Source organism: Astyanax mexicanus, chromosome 3 (genome assembly GCF_023375975.1).
Source record: "Astyanax mexicanus isolate ESR-SI-001 chromosome 3, AstMex3_surface, whole genome shotgun sequence".
Lineage (NCBI taxonomy): Eukaryota > Metazoa > Chordata > Actinopteri > Characiformes > Acestrorhamphidae > Astyanax > Astyanax mexicanus.
Window position 1 is genome coordinate 61,165,001 of NC_064410.1, and position 22,861 is coordinate 61,187,861.

General features: G+C 39.8%; 1 protein-coding gene and 2 long non-coding RNA genes across 3 annotated transcripts; 2 read left to right on the plus strand and 1 right to left on the minus strand.

Annotated features, from left to right (window-relative positions):
- Window positions 1-560: 560 nt before the first annotated feature.
- wipf2b (WAS/WASL interacting protein family, member 2b) lies at window positions 561-22,499 on the minus strand. Its single transcript, XM_022663436.2, has 8 exons — window positions 22,441-22,499; window positions 13,385-13,497; window positions 11,199-11,331; window positions 9,601-9,747; window positions 7,982-8,650; window positions 6,916-7,113; window positions 3,855-3,956; window positions 561-2,109 (listed from the first exon to the last, which is right to left on the minus strand). Exons 2-8 carry the CDS (start codon window positions 13,427-13,429, stop codon window positions 2,069-2,071), a joined length of 1,335 nt encoding a protein of 444 aa, XP_022519157.2. The 5' UTR covers window positions 13,430-13,497; window positions 22,441-22,499; the 3' UTR covers window positions 561-2,068.
- Window positions 11,469-13,295, plus strand: LOC125799398 (uncharacterized). The gene is made up of 3 exons (XR_007438291.1): window positions 11,469-11,644; window positions 12,412-12,480; window positions 12,929-13,295. It is a non-coding gene; the product is annotated as an uncharacterized LOC125799398 (long non-coding RNA).
- LOC125799402 (uncharacterized) lies at window positions 11,735-12,238 on the plus strand. The gene is made up of 3 exons (XR_007438295.1): window positions 11,735-11,804; window positions 11,987-12,053; window positions 12,189-12,238. It is a non-coding gene; the product is annotated as an uncharacterized LOC125799402 (long non-coding RNA).
- Window positions 22,500-22,861: the final 362 nt, after the last annotated feature.

Genomic DNA, 22,861 nt, shown 5'->3' on the forward strand with positions numbered 1-22,861 from the left:
AAGCTAGCCAATAAAAATAAAAATAAAAAAAATTAAAAAGCTAAAGCAGTTCCAGTCCTTAGTTTACATTTCCAGTTTGTACTTAATCAGAAGGACACAACACAAGTCCCTCCGCCTTTAAGAGTCAATGGCATTTTCACAGTGCATCAATCTCAGATTCTAAAGAAACAAACAGTGTTAATAAGGATTACAATAAAGAAAACATGAGCCAAGAGCGATACGCCAAACAATATTCACTATTATTTCTCCAGGAACAACCCAAACCCATATTAGTAGTGTGTGCAGAATCTTTACCGCTCTGCAGATCGCAGAGTTAAGGCCCTCTCACACCACGTCTGATTCTCATGCATATTAAATAATGCCTTTCAGACATGTAGTTAAAACGGGGCTGACCAATCAGCACTGAGATCCACTGAGCACCAGAGCTCAGCTATCAGGTTTATCAGGTTTGCAGACCAAACAAATGAGCCTGAAGGAAGCAGCAGTGAAGAAAAGCTTAATTATATAAGAAGCAACATGTTTAATATTTAAAAATGTGTTTGAAAAGTTAAAAAAAAAAAAAAAAAAAAAAAAAGTGAATACTCCATTGGATCTAGAAAGATGGGGAATTACGTACGTTAGAAGTGTGCTATATCGTATTGTACGCAATAATATCACCAATATTTTTGAATATCGTGAATGATATTATACTCTGAAATATGGTGCCATATCACCCATCCCTAATTATCACATTACGGTACTATTTTTATTCATATTTTACTGTTTTTAGCAACAAAAAAAGATTAAATAATAAAAATTCACACTGGTCTCATTTCCCATTATATATCTAATAGAGCCAGATTATATCTGTCCAGTATCATTTATTTTACTTTAATCCTGGATATATGGAGATATTTGAAGTGCATTATTAGTATTATTAGTCTCATGACATTCTGAAACATTGACGTCTGTTACAACTATATGCAATAATATAGTTAATTTTTTTAGTTGTTGTTGCAGTAGCATAGTAGCATTTTATCATATCGCCACAAAAAAAAACCCATGAAATATCGTGATAGTATCTTAGAGTCATATTGCCCACCTCTAACGTACATTACACATCCCTGTTATATAAATATTTTATATAGTTTGTCTAGGAGCATTTTATCGTAAAACCATGAATTATAGTTTCTCTTGGTAATGAGTAGAGATGGCACAACAAATGGAGATCACAATATATTACATTGTTTTCCATACATTTGTATTGATTTGTGGCATCAATTATCAATATATTTGAGGCTTGCTTTAAGTGTATTGGCACTAATCAAATGAATAGGGTAAACCTGATATCACAAATATTGTGAAACTGACACCAATAAATCTATAATTCCTGTTATTTGCTTACTTAGAAATATTTTAACCTCTTCAGTAACACAGATGCTGTCAAGTATCGTAGAGAATTGTGATATATTTGCGATATATTTAGTCATATATTTTTGTGATCACAAAATCACAGCATCATAATATCAGTTATTGTGGGCAACATATATCATATCTTGAGATGCCCCATGATTTACACTCCTAGTAATGAGCTTGTGTGAAGGATGAGCCATTTAAAGAGAGCTTAAAAAGGGAGAAAAAAGCATAATGAGCAGAGAAACAGAAAGAATGGACATTTATGAGAAATATGGAGTGTCTAGTCCCTAGGTTCCACTATGTTATGTCGGTACGTGGTGTGAAAGGGCCTTTAAACTTATACATAACGGAATTAAACATGTCGAGAAAAAACTAAAATAAAAAACTGGCCATTCCAGGTTAAGGAATGAAACACTGTACACAGTTTCCTGCTACTCTTTCCCCAGTGGAGTGAAGTCCTGAAGCTGCTGTGTGATGGAGGAGGAGGAGGAGTTCACCCGATTGAAATGGAATGTAGTAGTCCAGCGAGGAGAGAGAGAGGGTGTTAATAAGGTGCAGGCATTGTGTAGTTTAGTGTGTGTGTGTGTGTGTAATGTGGTGTGTGTGTGTGTAGTGTGTGTTTGTATAATTGTGTAACCCTTGCCTCCCACGTGGCACCACGCCAGGTCTGTGTTCACCTGCCCACCGGCGGAAGAGGAGGAGCCCCCCTCATCACTGTAGAAACACAAAACACACATACAGTTAGCTTCTACCGTTAGCATCTATCCATCCATCCATCCATCCATCAGCATTAGTATCTATCTATTAATCAATTAGCATCAGCATCCATTCATTAATTAGCATTAGCATCCATTTAGCCATATCAGTATTATCAGAATCCATCCATCCATCCATCTCAGTACCAGAATCAGCATTAATCCACCCACATCAACATTAGTATTAGTACTATCATCAGTATCCATCCATCCATCCATCCATCCATCCACACAAGTATCTTCAGCATCAGCATCCATCCACATCAGTATCAGCACGCATCCATCCATCCATCCATCCATCCATCCATCCATCCATCCATCCATCCATCCATCCATCCATCCACCCACATCAGCATCCATTCACTTCAGTATCAGTACCAGCATCAGCATCCATACATCAGCATCACGATCAGCATTATTTATCAGCATCAATACAGATCAATATCTGTATCAGCAACCACCCATCCATATTAGTATGAGTACCAGCATCAGCAACCATCCATCCATCCATCCACCCATCCACTTCAGCATTAGTATTAGTAACAGCATCAGTATCCATGCATCCACATCAGCATCAGTACCAGTTTCAGCATCAGTATCCATCCATCCACCCACATCAGCATCAGTACCAGTATCAGCATCCATCCCCCCACATTAGCATCAGTACCAGTACCAGCATCCATCCACCCACATCAGCATCAGCATCAGTACCAGTATCAGCATCCATCCCCCCACATTAGCATCAGTACCAGTACCAGTATCAGCATCCATCCACCCACATTAGCATCAGTACCAGTACCAGTATCAGCATCCATCCACCCACATCAGTATCAGTATCAGTATCAGCATCCATCCACCCACATTAGCATCAGTACCAGTACCAGTATCAGCATCCATCCACCCACATCAGTATCAGTATCAGCATCCGTATCAGCATCCATCCACCCACATTAGCGTCAGTACCAGTACCAGCATCCATCCATATTAGTATCAGTACCAGTATCAGCATCCACCCACCCATATCAGCATCAGCATCAGTATCCATCCACCCACATCAGCATCAGTACCAGTATCAGCATCCATCCACCCACATCAGTACCAGTACCAGCATCCATCCACCCACATCAGCATCAGTACCAGCATCAGTATCAGCATCCATCCACCCACCCACATCAGCATCAGTACCAGCATCAGTATCAGCATCCATCCACCCACCCACATCAGCATCAGTACCAGCATCAGTATCAGCATCCTTCCACCCACATCAGCATCAGTACCAGCATCAGTATCAGCATCCATCCACCCACCCACATCAGCATCAGTACCAGCATCAGTATCAGCATCCATCCACCCACATCAACATCAGTACCAGCATCAGTATCAGCATCCATCCACCCACATCAGTATCAGTACCAGCATCAGTATCAGCATCCTTCCACCCACATCAGCATCAGTACCAGCATCAGTATCAGCATCCATCCACCCACATCAGCATCAGTACCAGCATCCATCCACCCACATCAGCATCAGTACCAGCATCAGCATCAGCATCCATCCACCCACATCAGCATCAATACCAGCATCAGCATCCATACATCCACATCAGCATTCATAAACAGTGCAGCAGTGCGTTCTACTAAAAGAAAGGTGTTTTCAATAAACTGGCCAAATAAACTACATACTGTAATGCATTGTGGGTCTCACCTCTGTTGGCTTTGCTGGGATAGATTTTAGTGAAGTGTCTGTACTCCTCCGGTGGGGGGAAGTCGTCCAGAGGATGGAAAGAATACTTGGATTCGAAGTCATCTGGAGCAAAACACAGCAGGAACAGAGAGTACGGTTAAACAATCCAGAGTGAAGCAGAACACGTTCAGATATTAGCTCTACTACTGATCCTACAGTAAATCAGATTAGTATTAAATAGGGGTGTCACGATTCTCTAAATCCTCGATTCGATTTTATTTCAGATTTTAGGGTCACGATTCGATTCGATTCTCGATTTTCTTTTTTTTTTACAGAAGAGAAGCTTATTTCAAAAGGTGGGCTTGATATAAGTGATGCAAAGTGATACATGTGTAAATCTGTAATACACCACATTAGGCACTAAATAAATATTTTAATTAAGATATACAGTGAGTCCAAGAAGTATTTGATCCCTTGTTGATTTTCTTCGTTGGCCCACTAATAAAGACATGATCATTCTATACTTTTAATGGTAGATGTATTCTTACATGGAGAGACAGAATATTAAAAAGAAAATCCAGAAAATAAATCTAAGGAATATATATTAATTGATTTGTATTTCATAGAGTGAAATAAGTATTTGATCCCTTAGTATTCATTAGCAGTTCTGGCTTTTACAGACCAGTTAGACACTCCCAATCAACTTGTTACCTGACCTGAAGCCACCTGTTCTCACTAATCACTTGTGTGAAAAACACCTGTCCACAGAATCAGACAGATCACACAGATTTCAAGTCTCCAACATGGGTAAAACCAAAGAGCTGTCACAGGACCTCAGAGTCAGAATTGTTGACCTTCACAAAGCTGGAATGGGCTACAAAAAGATTAGTAAGGTGTTGGATGTGAAAGTAACAACTATTGGTGCAATTATCAGAAAGTTTAAAGAGTATAACATGACAATCAACAGACCTCGGCCCGGTGCTCCAAAGAAGATTTCGCCTCGTGGGGTGGCAATGATGCTGAGAACAGTCAGAAATCGTCCTGCAACCACTCGGCAGGAGTTAGCAAATGACCTGAAGGCAGCTGGGACCACAGTTTGCAAGGAAACAATTGGCAACACTTTGCGCAACAATGGATTCACATCCTGCAGTGCCCGAAAGGTACCCCTGCTGAAGAGAGCACATGTGGAGGCGCGCCTCAAGTATGCCAATGATCATTTGAAAGATGAACCAAGTTATTGGGAGAAGGTTCTGTGGTCAGACGAGACCAAAATTGAACTTTTTGGCCTCAACTCCACCCGCCATGTGTGGAGGAAGAAAAATGCTGCCTATGACCCCAAGAACACTGTGCCCACCATCAAGCATGGAGGTGGAAGCATAATGTTTTGGGGGTGTTTCTCTGCCAAGGGTACAGGGCTACTTCACCGCATCACTGGGAAGATGGATGGAGCCATGTACCGCACAATCCTGAGGGACAACCTCCTCCCCTCTGCCAGGGATCTGAAAATGGGCCGTGGTTGGGTCTTCCAACATGATAACGACCCTAAACATACAGCAAAGGCAACAAAGGATTGGCTCAAGAAAAATCACATTAAGGTCATGGAGTGGCCCAGCCAGTCGCCAGACCTCAATCCGATCGAAAATCTATGGAGGGAGCTGAAGGTCAGAGTTGCCAAGCGACAGCCCACCAACCTTCATGATTTAGAGAGGATCTGCAAAGAAGAGTGGGCCAAAATTCCCCCTGGTGTGTGTGCTAAACTTGTGGTTAACTACAACAAACGTCTCACCGCTGTGCTTGCAAACAAAGGCTTTGCCTTTTGACATTGCTAAGTATTGAGTGTGTTTGGCAAGAGGGATCAAATACTTATTTTCCTCATTGAAATACAAATTAATTAAAATATATTCTTTAAAATTATATTCTGGATTTTTGTCTTGATATTCTGTCTCTCCATGTTAGAATATATCTACCATTAAAAGTGCAGAAGGATAGTGTCTTTATTAGTGGGCAAACAAAGAAAATCAGCAAGGGATCAAATACTTCTTGGACTCACTGTATATGTAACGCCATCTAGTGTTTTTTTTTGGTAGCAGCAGTGTGCACTATTAAAGCAGCAATGTGCAACATAACAAAATAAATAATAAAAAAATACAGGAACAGTCATGTATAATAGAACAAATAGAGCCTTAACAAACTGAACTCTATCCTACTATAACAGTTAAACATGAAAAATAAGACTTTAAGACTTTTTCGGTCCCTGAGAACGTTTTTTTCTTTAACAAAGATATATTATTAACTTTATCTGAGAGAAAGATGCTCCTTAAGGTACCAAAACTATTAACATATTTGAGGCTGGACAAAACAACTGTTATTTTTATATATTATTCAAGTTTTTCTTTAAGAAGATGAGAATGTCCACGTTCTCTGGAGAAAGGGCGGCTCTTTGAGCTACAGTGTGCTGTGCCATTTGCGTAGCGCGCGTCGATTCTCTTTTTGACTTCGAGGCTCGAGACCATGACATGATTTCGATCGATTTAGATGAAATATCAAAATCGTGACACCCCTAGTATTAAAGTATAACATTACTGTAAGTTTAACACTACACATGTAACACTACGTATGTGTGTGTGTCTGTCAGTCTGTCTGTCTATCTGTAAGGTAAGAGAAAAAAACTTTTGGGACCCAAAAAAACTTCGAAACATTTTGGGACCCAAAAAAGTTTTGACCCAAAAAAATTAGAAAAATTTTGGGACCCAAAAAATGTTTGGTTTTTTTGCTAAAGTCAAAATCTTAAGGTGTTTTTTTTTATGCAACCAGGCACTGTCCTACATCTTAGGCCTCTAAATACAAAGTCTTTAACAGGCAGAATTTCAATGTTTTCAAAATAAATAGCATCCCGATTAATAAAATGCCATTGGCAATTCTAAGCAGGTATTATATAAAATAATATAAAATAAATAAAGTCATAGTCCAGCCCTGACTGGGCTCGTCTCAGAATCAGCTGTTGTCCAGGTGATTGAAGGAGGAGGAGGAGGAGGAGGAGAAGAGGCTGATGAAGGTGAAGGTGAGTGTGTTGAGCACTCACCTACAAAGGAGCGGGGGGTGGAGGTGTGTCCATTGCGAATGGGCGGGGGTGGGGGCGGGGGTCCAGCGGGGGTTCGGGTAGGGGGTGGGGGGGGCTTGCCTCGGCTGGGTGGATCTGAGCTACCGTGAGTCCGATAGGGGGGCGGTGGAGGAGGGGCTTCCCGGCCGTTTCGAGATGTCTGTCCGGGAACTGGAGGAGCTGAAACACAATCAATCAAAATCAAGAATTCAAGGTGTTAAACAGTTTACTTTTTTCTAATTTCTTCCCATTTTTCTCCCAATTTAGCTACTACTCAGCTGTATATCCCCCATTACTAGTGATGCCACAACACAAGGAGGGTGAAGACCAGCACATGCCTCCTCTGATACATGTGAAGTCTCTCTTTGCAGAGTAGCATCACAGCGCTAACACTCTGAGGAAAGCAGCGCAGCGACTCGGTTCTGATACATCAGCTCACAGACGCAGCCTTGTGCTGATCCACATCACCCTAGGAGTGATGAGGGAAAAGAGCGGCATCTACTGTACCCAGCTAGAGATCTAAAATACAGCAAGACCTGTTTCAGCTAAATGGCTGTTCAGGTGCAGTTTAACCAGATTTATTACCCATATAATTATTACAGCTATTAAAAAATCTCAGCTGCTGCTTCATGCTAAGCTGTCTTAACAATAAATGCAGGATCTGAGCTGCACATCCCATTGAAAACAATATGTTCGAAAGCACGGCAGCAAATTTTCACAAATATCATTTTGCTCTGACCAAACAGAATAGACAACAGGCTTGCGTGGTTTGTTAGGGTGCATTTTAGTGCATTTAGTTTTTCTTTGCCTTTGTGAAAACAAACCAAATAAAGGGAGAAAACACTCCAAGTAAATGAACTTCCATTCACAGGTGTGAAAACACCCTTAATATGCCCTATTTTTGGTAATTCGGACTGTTGTTTACATCACCTTTCACTTTTATAGCTTTTATACTATTTAAAAGTATAGTTTTAATAAAACAGTGTTTTAAATTATATAGATTAGCTAAAATGTTTAAAAGCCAGTGATGCTAAAATAAAACGCTCACCTGCAGCCCGTCCTGGAGGGTCCCGTGCTGGGGGTGGGGGTCTCCCACCCTGTGGTGTAGGAGAGGGCGGAGGGGGCGGGGCATGGGCTCTGGTGGGGGTGTGGCTCCCGGGGGCAGGGGGTTTCTTGCTGAGAGAGTTGTGTCTCTGGGGGAGCTCAGGGGCCACTTCGTTAACGGGGCTGGAGGGGCCGTTAGAGACAGACAGCTGCTGCCGGTAGGGTGGCGGAGGGGGCGGAGCCAGGGAGGAGGAAGAGGAAGATGATGAAGAGGAGCGGTTGCTGACGGGGGAGGGAGGTGGTTTGACAGGGGGAGGAGGGGGCGGGGACGGGGCGGGAGATGGACCCCTCTGTCCTGGGGTTGGAGGGAGGGGCTTCTCGCGGTTGTATGAGGATACCGGGGCCTTTTGGGGCGGTGCGGGCGGGGCGTTGCCGCGGCGAGACACGGGTGGAGGCGGGGGCGGGGCCGAGGTGCTGTGCTTCATGCCCGGGGATGGGCTGCTGGCGGTGCTGGGGGGGCGGGACAGGTCAGGCAGAGACGGGCGCTGAGAGCGACTGGACTCCGGCGGAGACGTCTGCTGAGACTCGGGCTCATCGGCCCGGCCCGGGGGACGGGGGGCTGCAGGACGAGAAGAGGGGGGCTGCAAAGGGGACCGTCCCACAGCAGAACCATCTGCAACAAAAACACAAATCATGTTTGCATGCAGTCGTGTCCAAAACTATCACTCTGAGATCAACTTTATACAATACATTTAAATAAGACCAGTCTAAACACTGTGCTACTATGGAGCCAACAGAGCAGAAATTATAGAACCAGTGCTTTAACTTCATCTACCCAGCCAGAGAGAGCAAGGCAAATTGTGCTCTCTCAGGGCTCCGGCAGCTGATGACAAGCTGCATGACCGGGATTCAAACCAGCAATCTCTTGAACATATTGGGAGTGCTTTAGACTACTGGACCACTCAGCGCCCAATCATAAACTTCTGGTCTTAATTGCGACTGAACTTGAGGATATTTTTTTAAGTTCTTGAAATTCTTCTTTTCAGATTGACTGAACTTATTGCAATACACGATAATATTGTCATTTTATAGCACCACTATAGAAAATGCTTTTATCCTGCTTCTGGGCTCCCAAAGGAGCTTTAAGACAATGTGCCACAATAATAAACTAACTATTTATTATTAAGAAGAGATTGGTAACTACATACAGTAACTGCTTTTTAATTTAATACCATGTTCATGTTCTATTTTTTGTACTGTTTTAGTGTTTTTGAGATCAGATGTTGAATCAGATTGGTAGTGGTGGGTAACTTTCTTTATGTAGATTTACTGCAGTGATGTAAGTTTATTGTTAACTCTCTGTTAATCATAGAATTTTCTAATTTTATTGAGCTGTGGTTTATTAAAGGTTGAACGTATGACGTTGAAAACATTAATTCAACCAGAACATCAACATTGATCAACGCTGAAATGCCAGCTGGGAATAGCATATATTACATAATTTATTCATAAACCCATCTATAAAACTTTTTTTATTTATATAACAAATAACACTAAAACAAGTTGAGAAAATGTTAACTAATAACTGAACATTAACAACCCTTCATTAATAATCATGTATACCTCCTACGGGACGCAGTTTAGGCACACCACCTTGAAACAAGCTTCCCATTGGCTGAGCACTTGTAGATACACCTCCACTGTTGGAACCACCACCAGTGGTGGTCCCAGCCCCAGAGTTGGCTCCTCCCCCATTAGTTCCTTTTGGCTCTATGAGAAAAAAACAAAGCAAAAAAAAAAAATGAGCAGGCTTAATTATGTGAATATACATCCACTAGAGGGGGCCATGGACTAGTCAAAGACAAGGTTTGGAGATATAAAAATATTTAATTACCATATTTTTCCCACTATAAGGTGCACCAGATTATAGGGCGAACTATCAATGAACGTCAATTTTCTTGGCAATTTTATAAATAAGGCACACAGAATTATGCTACACTTGTAAGGAACAGGGGTGTTGCCATGCTTTCTTTTTAATTCAGCTGGTCTCACTGCTGGGTGGTGGCTGTGGTTTATTAACAGTATTATACACGCATTATATCCATATTATATCCGTATATCCGTGTATTAACAGTAAGCTTAGACTTTTTCTGGCAGAAGAGCTAGTGCTTAGCGTGGTTATCGGCTAATGCTAACACTGCTCCAGCCTTTGGGATGGAGAACTAAACTGAAACTCCTGTATAACTCTGTACTTCAGCGGAGTGGCTTTACTGCTCCTTAATACCTGACTGATAGAATTCATACATAAGGAGCACCGGATTATAAGGATCTTTATGGTGCGAAAAATACGGTACCATTACTGATAAACCTGGACAGTAAATACAAAGTAATCAACAAAGAGCATCAAACAAACATCATCAGTTACAAGGTAATGGAATGCACTTCAGTCAGCCAATCAGCACTCTAGATTGTAGGTATAACAAAAAAGGTGAGCAGGTGTAGGACTGTAACAATCATTAATTTGTTTGGAAAATAAAAAGTTTCAAAATAAAGGTGATTAATTAAATTAGCGTTGTTTTAAGACAATAAAAACACTTTTTATTAATCTTTAATTAATAACAGTATAACAACACTGGATTTGGAATATAAATATTCTTAACTATACTGAATAAATAAAACAAATTAACTAAATGTTAATACTGGACCATTTTCACTAATGGAAAAAAACATACAGTCCCAGTCAAAAGTCTGGACACACCTCTTCTCATTTAGTGCGTTTTCTTTCTTTTTATGATTTTTTTTTACATTGTAAAGCTATAAAAAACTGCAGAATTATTTTTAATAATAAAGCAGAATCTGTTTTATATTTTAGATTCTTCTAAATAAGTAGCACATTTCTCTTTGAGTTCAGATCTGCAGACTCTTGGTGAGATTTTAATCTCAGCGTCTTCATGAGGGAGAATCACCTGGAATAGTTTTCTCAGCGTCTTGAAAGAAGGAGTTTCTGGAGGTGCTGAACAATAGCTGCTGCTTTTCCTTCACGCTGTGAAGCTCCAGCTCATCCCAATTAAATCACCTCAAATCACCATCTCAGTTCATCAGGTTTAGATCAGGGATTTAATGTGGAGGAATAAGACTTTTTTACTGTTTACTACAGAATTCTATCCCTTAATCATTTTCAAGTCTTTAATATTAAATGCACATTAACGGTGGGATCTTACTCTCTATCACAGGTGCGCTTCGGTCATTAACCACAGCAACCTTCTTCAGCTTCGCCCCTTTACAGATATCAGTCAGTAACGCCCCTCTGCCTTTCGCCTCGTCCCGGGACAGCTTAGGAGGGGTAGTGTTCGCCTACAGGAATTTATAACAATTCATATAAACATTCATTTACAAACATATACTAGTAATAAAGTGAAGAACATTCAGACACAGAAGATCACATGGACAAAACTATTAACGTATTTTTTTATTAATTAATTTTTTGAATTATGGGAGTTGTAGTGAGGGTCTGATAATAGTGGGTGCAGGTGAATTATGGGAGTTGTAGTGAGGGTCTGATAATAGTGGGTGCAGGTGAATTATGGGAGTTGTAGTGAGGGCTGATAATAGTGGGTGCAGGTGAATTATGGGAGTTGTAGTGAGGGTCTGATAATAGTGGGTGCAGGTGAATTATGGGAGTTATAGTGAGGGCTGATAATAGTGGGTGCAGGTGAATTATGGGAGTTGTAGTGAGGGTCTGATAATAGTGGGTGCTGGTGAATTATGGGAGTTGTAGTGAGGGCTGATAATAGTGGGTGCAGGTGAATTATGGGAGTTGTAGTGAGGTCTGATAATAGTGGGTGCAGGTGAATTATGGGAGTTGTAGTGAGGGTCTGATAATAGTGGGTGCAGGTGAATTATGGGAGATGTAGTGAGGGCTGATAATAGTGGGTGCAGGTGAATTATGGGAGTTGTAGTGAGGATCTGATAATAGTGGGTGCAGGTGAACTATGGGAGTTGTAGTGAGGGTCTGATAATAGTGGGTGCAGGTGAATTATGGGAGTTGTAGTGAGGGCTGATAATAGTGGGTGCAGGTGAATTATGGGAGATGTAGTGAGGGCTGATAATAGTGGGTGCAAGTGAATTATGGGAGTTGTAGTGAGGGCTGATAATAGTGGGTGCAGGTGAACTATGGGAGTTGTAGTGAGGGCTGATAATAGTGGGTGCAGGTGAATTATGGGAGTTGTAGTGAGGGCTGATAATAGTGGGTGCAGGTGAACTATGGGAGTTGTAGTGAGGGTCTGATAATAGTGGGTGCAGGTGAATTATGGGAGTTGTAGTGAGGGCTGATAATAGTGGGTGCAGGTGAACTATGGGAGTTGTAGTGAGGGCTGATAATAGTGGGTGCAGGTGAATTATGGGAGTTGTAGTGAGGGCTGATAGTGGGTGCAGGTGAATTATGGGAGTTGTAGTGAGGGCTGATAATAGTGGGTGCAGGTGAATTATGGGAGTTGTAGTGAGGTCTGATAATAGTGGGTGCAGGTGAATTATGGGAGTTGTAGTGAGGGCTGATAATAGAGGGTGCAGGTGAATTATGGGAGTTGTAGTGAGGGCTGATAATAGTGGGTGCAAGTGAATTGTGGGAGTTGTAGTAAGGGCTGATAATAGTGGGTGCAGATGAATTATGGGAGTTGTAGTGAGGGCTGATAATAGTGGGTGCAGGTGAATTATGGGAGTTGTAGTGAGGGCTGATAGTGGGTGCAGGTGAACTATGGGAGTTGTAGTGAGGGTCTGATAATAGTGGGTGCAAGTGAATTATGGGAGTTGTAGTGAGGGCTGATAATAGTGGGTGCAGGTGAACTATGGGAGTTGTAGTGAGGGCTGATAATAGTGGGTGCAGGTGAATTATGGGAGTTGTAGTGAGGGCTGATAATAGTGGGTGCAGGTGAACTATGGGAGTTGTAGTGAGGGTCTGATAATAGTGGGTGCAGGTGAATTATGGGAGTTGTAGTGAGGGCTGATAATAGTGGGTGCAGGTGAACTATGGGAGTTGTAGTGAGGTCTGATAATAGTGGGTGCAGGTGAATTATGGGAGTTGTAGTGAGGGCTGATAATAGTGGGTGCAGGTGAATTATGGGAGTTGTAGTGAGGGCTGATAATAGTGGGTGCAGGTGAACTATGGGAGTTGTAGTGAGGGCTGATAATAGTGGGTGAAGGTGAATTATGGGAGTTGTAGTAAGGGCTGATAATAGTGGGTACAGGTGAATTATGGGAGTTGTAGTGAGAGCTAAAAATAGTGGGTGCAGGTGAATTATGGGAGTTGTAGTGAGGTCTGATAATAGTGGGTGCAGGTGATTAACATACACTTCACTGTTTTCTTAAGTTAAATGAACCTAAACATTTGAAAGGTAGGGTAAGTACTGACCTGGCTGAAGGTGGGGGGTGGAGGGGGTGGGGGAGGGATGGGCATCCTGACCGGCCTTCAGTGTGTGGAGCTGAGTACAGAACACACACTCAGATACTCATGGAGACAGTCACCTGTAGAACACACACATTAACCACACATCAGAGTACATTCATTAGTTAGGGCTGTGAATCTGTCAGTAGCAGAGGGAAGCATTTTGTGGGATTTTGTGGGAAAACAAAACTGCACTGACTTTAGACTTGATAATAAAACACAGTGGATCAACACCAGCAGATGACAGACATGTCTCTCCAAACCATCACTGATCATCAGTACATTTTACATTTCATTTGTAAATCAAGGGAGCAGAGTCTGGAGGAAGAGTGGAGAGACACACAGTCCAAACTGCTCGAGGTCTAGTGTGAGGTTTCCACCAATCAGTGATGGTTTGGAGTCACATTTCATATTCCAGCAGGAATTGGCACACTATCCACACTGCTAAAAGTATCAATTGGTCTTATATAGTATTCTAGTTTTCTGAGACACTGATTTTGGGGTTTTCATTGGCTGTAATCCATAAATCATCAATAATAAAATATATAAAGTCTTAAAATAGATCACTCTTTGTGTTTAATACATCTATATAATATAGGAGTTTCACATTTTTAACTGAATTACTGAAATAAAGTAACTTTTCAATAATATTCAAAAAAGATGCACTAATATGACCTTTTCCCATCATGAAAGCATCAATGGCAGAACCAGTCAGAGCAGGATCAGCATCTTTCCATTCACCATCAAGCTACACTAATAAACAGTACTGCCAAACTACTGTCCAGACGAGATGCACTTTGCCTAGCAATAACCATTAAATTTACTGTACATTATATACTATACACCGGTTTTCTGCATCCAATACTTTTATCCACATTTGTGTGAAACTGTGTGTAAAATGTCGATAAAACAGAACGCATTGAATTTGCAAATCTCAAAGACCCATATTTTACTTACAGCAAAACACAAAACACATTTCATGAAAAACATTAACTCATTTTGAACTGGATTACAACACCACAAAGTTCAGGCAGGGTAATAAAAAGGCTTGAAATTTCAGTAGCACTAATAAAAATCAGGTGCAAGAGGAGAAAAATAAAACAAATCACATGACTGTGTATAAAAAGGTCATTTTAGAGACACTGAGATCTTCCAAAAGAACTTTTAGGTAAAAATAGGTAAAAAAAATATTTACTAATATACAAATTTATAAATAAATTATGGACAATTTCTTCTGTTGTCCTGCGTGTTCTTCGTTGATTCAAAGAAATGCAGACGACACTGGAGAATCAGGATGAACAGTGAGCTTATTAATTTATTACAGAAGTTCTGGAGAAAGATTTTTCAGGCATGCAAAAACAAAATGTATTGACTACCCAAATCTTTCTGACCTCGTGCTCATCTGACTCTACTTTTATATTCAAAATGACGTAGTAGATTTGTTACCATGGTGAATCAATGTGACGTAAATTTGTTGCTATGTTGTTGCTATGGCATGATTCGATATTTCCCGAACGTGTTGTTTCCGAAACCAGTAAATTCTTATCTGAGAACATAATCTTTGCTGCTCATCAACTTAACTTCTGTAATTAGTGTCGTTCTGAAACTAAGGTTTTAGTTTTGTCACGTTCATCATGACAAAAGAGGAACTTCGTTGCTGGTGCTGCTCCTGGACTCTAGAAATCCATACGAGGGCTCAATTAATGCATGCTTTAGATGTATATTAATCATTACAAAATAATTATGGATTATTGCATAATTAAATTCCGATATGTAATATTTATTGCAAGATTTTGGTTCATCATTATATGGAGCTCAAGGTCCAGAAAATACGTAAGTATGACTTGTGCTCTGTTCGGCCGATTGATTCGAGGTTGCGGTTTTGGCCTCATGGTAAAAAGAGGAAGCAAGCCAAAAGTCCCCTGACCCTGAGTTGACTCGTGGGTCATAAAAATCCCCTAAGGCCATCTGCTTGAATGACACAAGCACACATTTAACTATGGATTAATGATTGGTTATATGAATTAAGCTGTTGATTATATGTTTAAAGTTGATTATATGTTTAAAACTGTTATCAGATAGATAGATAGATAGATAGATAGATAGATAGATAGATAGATAGATAGATAGATAGATAGATAGATAGATAGATAGATAGATAGATAGATAGATAGATAGATAGATAGATAGATAGATAGATAGATAGATAGATAGATAGATAGATAGATAGATAGATAGATAGATAGATAGATACTTTATTTATCCCGAAGGAAATTTAGGCATCCAGCAGCAACAACACAATACAATAAGAAACAGATACAAACATAAATTAAAACACAGAAGAATAGAGAAAAAGAAGAAAAAAATATATATCTATATAAGGCTATAAAAAACGTACTATACAAGGTAAGGATCTATCTGTAAACAGAGCAGTGCAGTAGATGTTGCTAATGTTCATTAAATAATTAAATAATTAACAGAGCAAAGCGCAGTGTGCAATGACATTGATTATGAAAGTGGCTGATGTGACATAGAAATATAATATAAATATGCATCTGTAACAAATATAGTTCTAAAAAGAGAATGTGAATATGTGAATACCCAATCATGAGTAAAGTGTACTTGAATGTAAGTGAGGTTGGGGAAGTGTTAGTGTAAAGAATTAAGTGGTTGAGTAATAATGTCCATGCGGTGTGACTGGGTTAAACTCAGTCAGCAGCAGCATCCCGTCCCCGAAGGGAGGAGTTAAAGAGTCTGATGGCTCTCGGAATAAAAGATTTTCTTAGTCTGTCTGTTGTGCAGCCAGATATCCAACAATATATACACATACATATATATATTGATATGGGAAATTTCATTATCACCACTTTATCACGATTATAACCACCTTGTTATGACAAATGTAATCATTTTATGCATGTTCATTTCACTAGATGTGATCATTTGTATGCATGGTTATTTTATTAGATGTGCTTAATCACACTTAATATTCACAGTGGTAATTCACTTCATATTAGCTCGTTTTAGGTTACTCTTTAGGTCATTCCGACATTTGTGTCCGTGCTAGCTAGCAGAGAAACCTTGTCTGATAACCATTTTGGGTAAACGCCAGGATGTGAACGTGAAGAGGTTATGCTGACATTTTCGACGGGAAACAACTCCGTTTGGGAACAGAAGGGAGTTTCTGTCTTGGGATAGAAGGGAGTTTTGAAGGATGCCGTTGCAAGCGGAAACCCTATGTCCATATATGGTTTACGGTTCCGGATACGGCGGAGCGGGGATAAATAACAGCTCTGAGAAACTGTTAGTCTCAGAGCACCTTCAGAGAGTGATGATTTCATGACTGACACGACTCAGAACTTAATATTTGTCTTTATTAATCGTCACAGGTATTTCCACCACAATATACACACATTATACCAGTGTTCTTCAATCCTGGGGGCTGTTCCACGAAGCGAGCTTAAAAAAGCGGCGCTTATTTGAGTAAGCCTCGCTTGAGTTAGCCAAACAATTCACTTCCAGCTAGTTCCGTTCCACTAAAGCAATTCAGACTCAACCTGTTCCCGCTAATTCAAGCCAGGCTTTTGTAAACAAGGCTTGTGCACGTGCACACGGCATTTACACAGCTTCAGTAATCGAGCCCTGAAAAGCTGAGAAAAATGTTCAAAGAGGTGAAGGAATGCGCTGCTTTTTTTTCTCTCCTGTTCAGTTCTCCTGTTGAGTTACTTATACGTCTATTTGATGAATATAAAGACATAATTATAAGGAAAGGAAACATTTGTGTTATTAGAATTAATTATGAAAATTGCAGACCGATTAAATGCGTAAGCATATTTAATCCATTCATTGGCATTCCAAAATGTTATAGTAAATTAAGAAAATTGATAATTATATCCTGATTTAGAAGCAACATGGGAGATTAAAATGAACATGGCAGCAGGTCAAGGTTAAATATAAATATTACCAGAATGGAAAGTGCAATTCCAATTGGTTAGTCTAATGTGCAGGGAAATGTTAAATTAATTTTTTTGTGTATTATGATATAAATTAACTGCATGAAATATTTTAGCAACCAGAAAGAAAACAGCTGTTGCTGCTACTGGTGGTGATGTCAATCACTGCCTACAGCCTTCAATGTTGGCTGCTCTTTTTATAGCCTACATTTTTTGCTAATTTATATCACCTGTATGAAAATATTGGTAGGGTAGTTTTCTATATCCATTCACTTTATATTATTTATATTATTACTTTATAACATTTATATTATTTATATTTAACAAATATGATCACATATGTGAATTGATATAATTACAGGATTACAGATATACTTCAAAGTAACTTCATCTAAATTACCTGGGCATCATTAATACTAATACATTTTGTGATATAGAGTTTATGCAAATAAATCTTTTGTGGAAAATAACTGTGATTAAATACTGGATTTAATTTTACACTGGCCTGAATTTGTTAAGATTGAACCAGTAAATTGCAATGTGCAGACACATTTCCAATACAGTACTCAATTAAATGTATAGAAATATTATATGATCTGCTGCATCCTCTGCAATTTATTGGATAAAACCCTGGCGGAACCTTGTTCCTGGATTTTGTGTCCCCACCCGCAAGGCTATGACGTCACACTGCTCCTCCAATAGAAGCGCTGCAGCTAAGCTAAGCGTCAACTCTAGCCTGGTACAGAGCAGGTTTGGACAAACGTATATGTTGCTATAGTAACTGGAGGAGGCTTAAGTCTAGCCTCTTTCGTGGAACCGAAATTTGAGCAAAATGAGCCAGACTCGTCTTATAAAGCCTGACTTATAGAGTTAGCTCGCTTCGTGGAACAGCCCCCAGGTCTTTTACATTACATTACATTACGTTACATTTGGCAGATGCTTTTGTCCAAAGCGACTTACAATAGTCAAGTACAAAAGAAATAGAACTTAAAGATAAAACATTTTTAGATAGGGCTTAAAGGAGGTCAAAGGGAAGTAAGAGGATAGAGGAGTGAAGGAGGGGACGAAGGAAATGAGGTTAGAAGTAGTTAGTGTGTTAGAGGTGTTAGGAGAGTAGGAGCTCTTTGAAGAGCTCTGTCTTCAGGAGTTTATTATTAAAGATAGTGAGAGATTCTCCTGATCTGGTAGTAGAAGGTAGTTAGTTAGAGGTGTTAGGAGAGTAAGTGCTCTTTGAAGAGCTCTGTCTTCAGGAGTTTCTTAAAGATAGCGAGAGATTCTCCTGATCTGGTAGTGGAAGGTAATTTGTTCCACCATTGGGGAACTCTGTATGAGAACAGTCTGGATTGCTTTGTGTGAGTGTTTGTTTGGTAAAGCGAGGCGACGTTCATTGGAGGAGCGCAGCGGCCGGGAGGTAGCGTAAGCCTTCAGGAGTGATCAGTGCAGGTAGGAAGGAGCTGTTCTGTCATCACCTTGTAGGCGATTGTAAGTGCTTTGAATTTGATGTGAGCAGCAACTGGTAGCCAGTGGAGCTCAATGAGCAGCGAGGTGCCCGTTTTGGCTGGTTGAAGACCAGACGTGCTGCTGCGTTCTGGATCATCTGGAGTGGTTTTACTACACAGGCCGGGAGGCCAGTTAGCAGGGCATTGCAGTAGTCGAGGCGTGAGATGACGACCGCTTGCACCAGGAGTTGGATGGCCTGTTGTGTCAGAAACTGTCAAATTTTTCTGATGTTATAAAGAGAGAGAGAGAGAGAGAGAGAGTCGATGCTTATAGAGAGGTTGTGTTGAAAAGATGGTTTTGCTGGTATAACCAGAAGTTCAGTCTTTGAGAGATTTATTTGAAGGTGATGCGCCTTCATCCATGCGGATATGTCAGAGAGACACTGCGATATAGGTCTTGATGTTTATACACACAGTACCTTGGGATAGTTCTTCAGGTGCCACCATCATGACATTCACAATAAAAAAAAAAAGTTAAAAAGTCACAATAAGTTGACTCAGGAACACGAATGAATATGTAGAACAGGAAAACAGACTACAAATTTATTTCAGTGGATATGCATGATATTATATTGTATCTTAAATATTTACCAACTCCAGTCAACAAATGCAGACAAACCAAGTCTCCCTGAAGCTGCGGGAGTCTCCCGCATTTCGGTAGTGGCTCCCTGATGCCCGCGAGTCACATATAATCTCCCGGAATTCAGAACGAGAGCCCCAAACGCGCACACAGGCGACATACTTTTTCTCTCTAATCGCGTGTGGGAATGAGAGAGAGAAAACAGAGAGGGTTCTGATTGGCCTGTTCTCTGCAAAGAGTCTGTGAGACAGCCAATCAGTTTTTAGTGTGGGCAGGCAGTGTTTTTCCCCCCTCCCGGATGGGATTTGTTCAGTGAGTGAGAGAAAGCAGATCATGGTGGAGGCAATATTAATAATTATTGTAATATGATATGAAATGTTTTTGAAATTGTGCAATTTTTGGTGATATTGTAACTGTCAATTTTTAAATTTTTTTAAAGGCTTTTTTTTCCAAAAAAAAAAAAAAGGAAAGCAGAGGCAGGGCCTTCCAAAAAGAAAAAATATAAAACTCATTTCACCTCTGAATACTCTAAATTTAATTAAAAAAAAAAGTAAAATAAATTAATATAAAAGTAAATTTACGTCAATTTTAGTCAACTTATTGTTACTTACTGTAATTTAAAGTTGGGAGGGCCAGAAGAACTAGCTGAAGGTACTGTGTGTATGAACACAAAGTTCCCAGTGCCTCATTTAAATATCTGGAGCTTGGGATGCACTAGGCGGTTCCCTGTTGCAGCTGCATATATGCTGATTGTAAATGAATATATTTCAGTAGAATGTAAATATATTAAAGAAGCTTAGTTGGGCTGGAGTTTGTCTGCAGTTCTCTTGAGTCTCGTAGGGTGTGAAGAGTGTGATGGACATTTTTTTCCTTATTATTAACTAAAACGCTCTCCCATTATTTTAAGATAGTAAATCATTGTTTTGAGATAGTAAGTCGTCTTCAGATAGTAAGCCATTATTTTGAGATTCTCTCTCATTATTTGAGATACTTTCTCATTATTTGAGATACTATCTCACTATTTAAAATACTATCACATTATTTTGAAATACTCTCATTATTTTATAATAAAATAGCATTTTGAGATACTGTCTCATTATTTTTAGATACTAAGCCGTTATCTTGAGATATCTCAGAAATAATGAGATATCAGTTTAATTTAGGTTGCAGGAATGGGCTTCCATATAAAACAGCATTAACTATTATTAAAGATATTAAAGATTGGGCCCATTTTTCGTAACAATAATTGTGTTTTTGTATCAGACTGAGGTTAAATCAGTTAAGATTCAGTGCAGCATCTCAGGTGTAAACAGCAGGCCTGTGACTGTGTGACCAGCCTAGGCTAACAAGTGCTAACTAGCTAAAATCTGTTTAAATCTGTCTTATAAAGTGAGAAATTGGCAAATAACAGAGAAGAAGTGTCAGAAGATGCGTAAATGTGTGTAAAAGTGTTGTGCCAAGTCCTGTTTGTGGCTAAAATAGCAAACATTCATGCGAAGAATTGTCCAATCCACCTTAAAGGCCGCAGAGAAAATGCACCATTTAAGGTGGACCAGGCGCAATATTTAGCTTATTCAGCTAACCCAAGGTAGCATTGAACGACTCAATAAAAACAATACAGCCAGCTAAGCTAACTAGCTAGCGCTAGCTGGCTAAGGTAAGGTTAGCTAAAATCAGGCTAAATTAGTTAAGAAATTGGCAAATAACAGAGACGGAAATTTCGGTGGACGTGTAACTTATATGCGTTTAAAATGTTGTTTCTTTTTTGTTGCTAAAACTGCAAAAATACCTGCAGTTTGCTTATTATGAAAATTGACCATTCCACCTTAAATGCAGCAGAAGCTAAGCTATGTTAACACTCAGGCCCGTGGTGTTTAAAACCCCGTTTTTGTATGATTTCACGGTTTCTTTGCACACAGTTCTGCATATTTGCACCAAAAACACAGTTAAACCCTTTTAAAACGTCTCAATAAAACCAATAAGGCTAGCTAAGCTAGCTAACTAGCTAGTGCTACCTAGCTTAAATCGGTTTAAATTCTGTCTTATAAGTTGAAAAATGACAAATAACAGAGAAGCAATGTCAACAGACGTGTAAATAAGTGTAAAAGTGTAGTCAAGTCTTGTTTGTGGCTAAAACAGCAAAACTATCTGCAGTTTGCTTCTAATAAGAATTTTCCGTTCCACCTTAAATGCAGCAAAAGCATTATGTTAGCCTATTCAGCTAAGCTTAAGTAGCATTCAGGCCTGTGATGTTTAAAATCCGTATGCATGTATAATTTTACTTTTTCTTTGCACATATTTCTGCATATTTGCACCAAAAACACCATTAAACCCGTTTAAAACTGCTAAATACAACCAATGAAAGTAGCTAGTTAAGCAAAGCTAAGCTAGCTAACTAGCTAATGTTAGCTGGCTAAAGTCAGTTAAATTTGGGTTAATTTATGTCTTATAAGATAAGAAACTGGCAAATAACAGATAAGCAGTGTCGAAAGACGTGTAAGTAAGTGTAAAAGTGTTGTATCAGGTCTTGTTTGTCGCTAAAACAGCAAAACTACCCGCAGTTTGCTTATTAGAATCGACCATTCCACCTTAAATGCAGCAGAAGCAGCACCATTTAAGGTGGAACGGGCGCAACATCCAAGCCTATTCACCCAAGTTACGGTAGCTAGCCAACATTCAGGCCTGGGGTGTTTAAAATCTCCATTTCTCTTTTATTTCACGTTTTTCCTGCAGATTAGTACCTCTTTGCACCAAAAACACCAATAAACCCGTTTAAAACGACCCAATAAAGCACAACAAACACGAGACACATATAACGTAAAATCACAGCGCGCGCAGTGCTCGTGCAGGATGCAGAACCGCACACCTGAGCGCGAGAGCAGGTTCTTGCTCAAGCTCAAAGCACCGCTTCGCGTCTAGACTCGAGCCAGCCGCACCCGCAATCCGAATTATAATCGGATTTAAAGAATAATGTAAATAAATGAGCCCTACTTTTCTCTCTGGCATCCGCGCGCGCCGCCACGGGCTCCCTCTATCGCATGATATCACTGCGCTTCAACCGGAAACACTTCCGAGATCAAAGCCCATAGATAGATTTATTTATTTATTTATTTATTTATTTATTTATTTATTTATTTATGTCAGTGTGCATGCACAGTACCAGTCAAAAGTTTGGACACACATTCTCACCTAATATTTTTGATATTTATTTATAGTTTTATTTTTTTTTTCTACATACAAAAAAGATGACCATTGAGTCAAAGTTCAGAATTTAAAATATTAAAGTATACTGGAAAAATAGTTCCAGCATTACACATATATAAAAAGAACATAAATTAATAGATACATTAGAAAAGAGTAAAAGTACAGTACATCAACGAGTCAATACATAGTGCAATTATATCTTGATAGG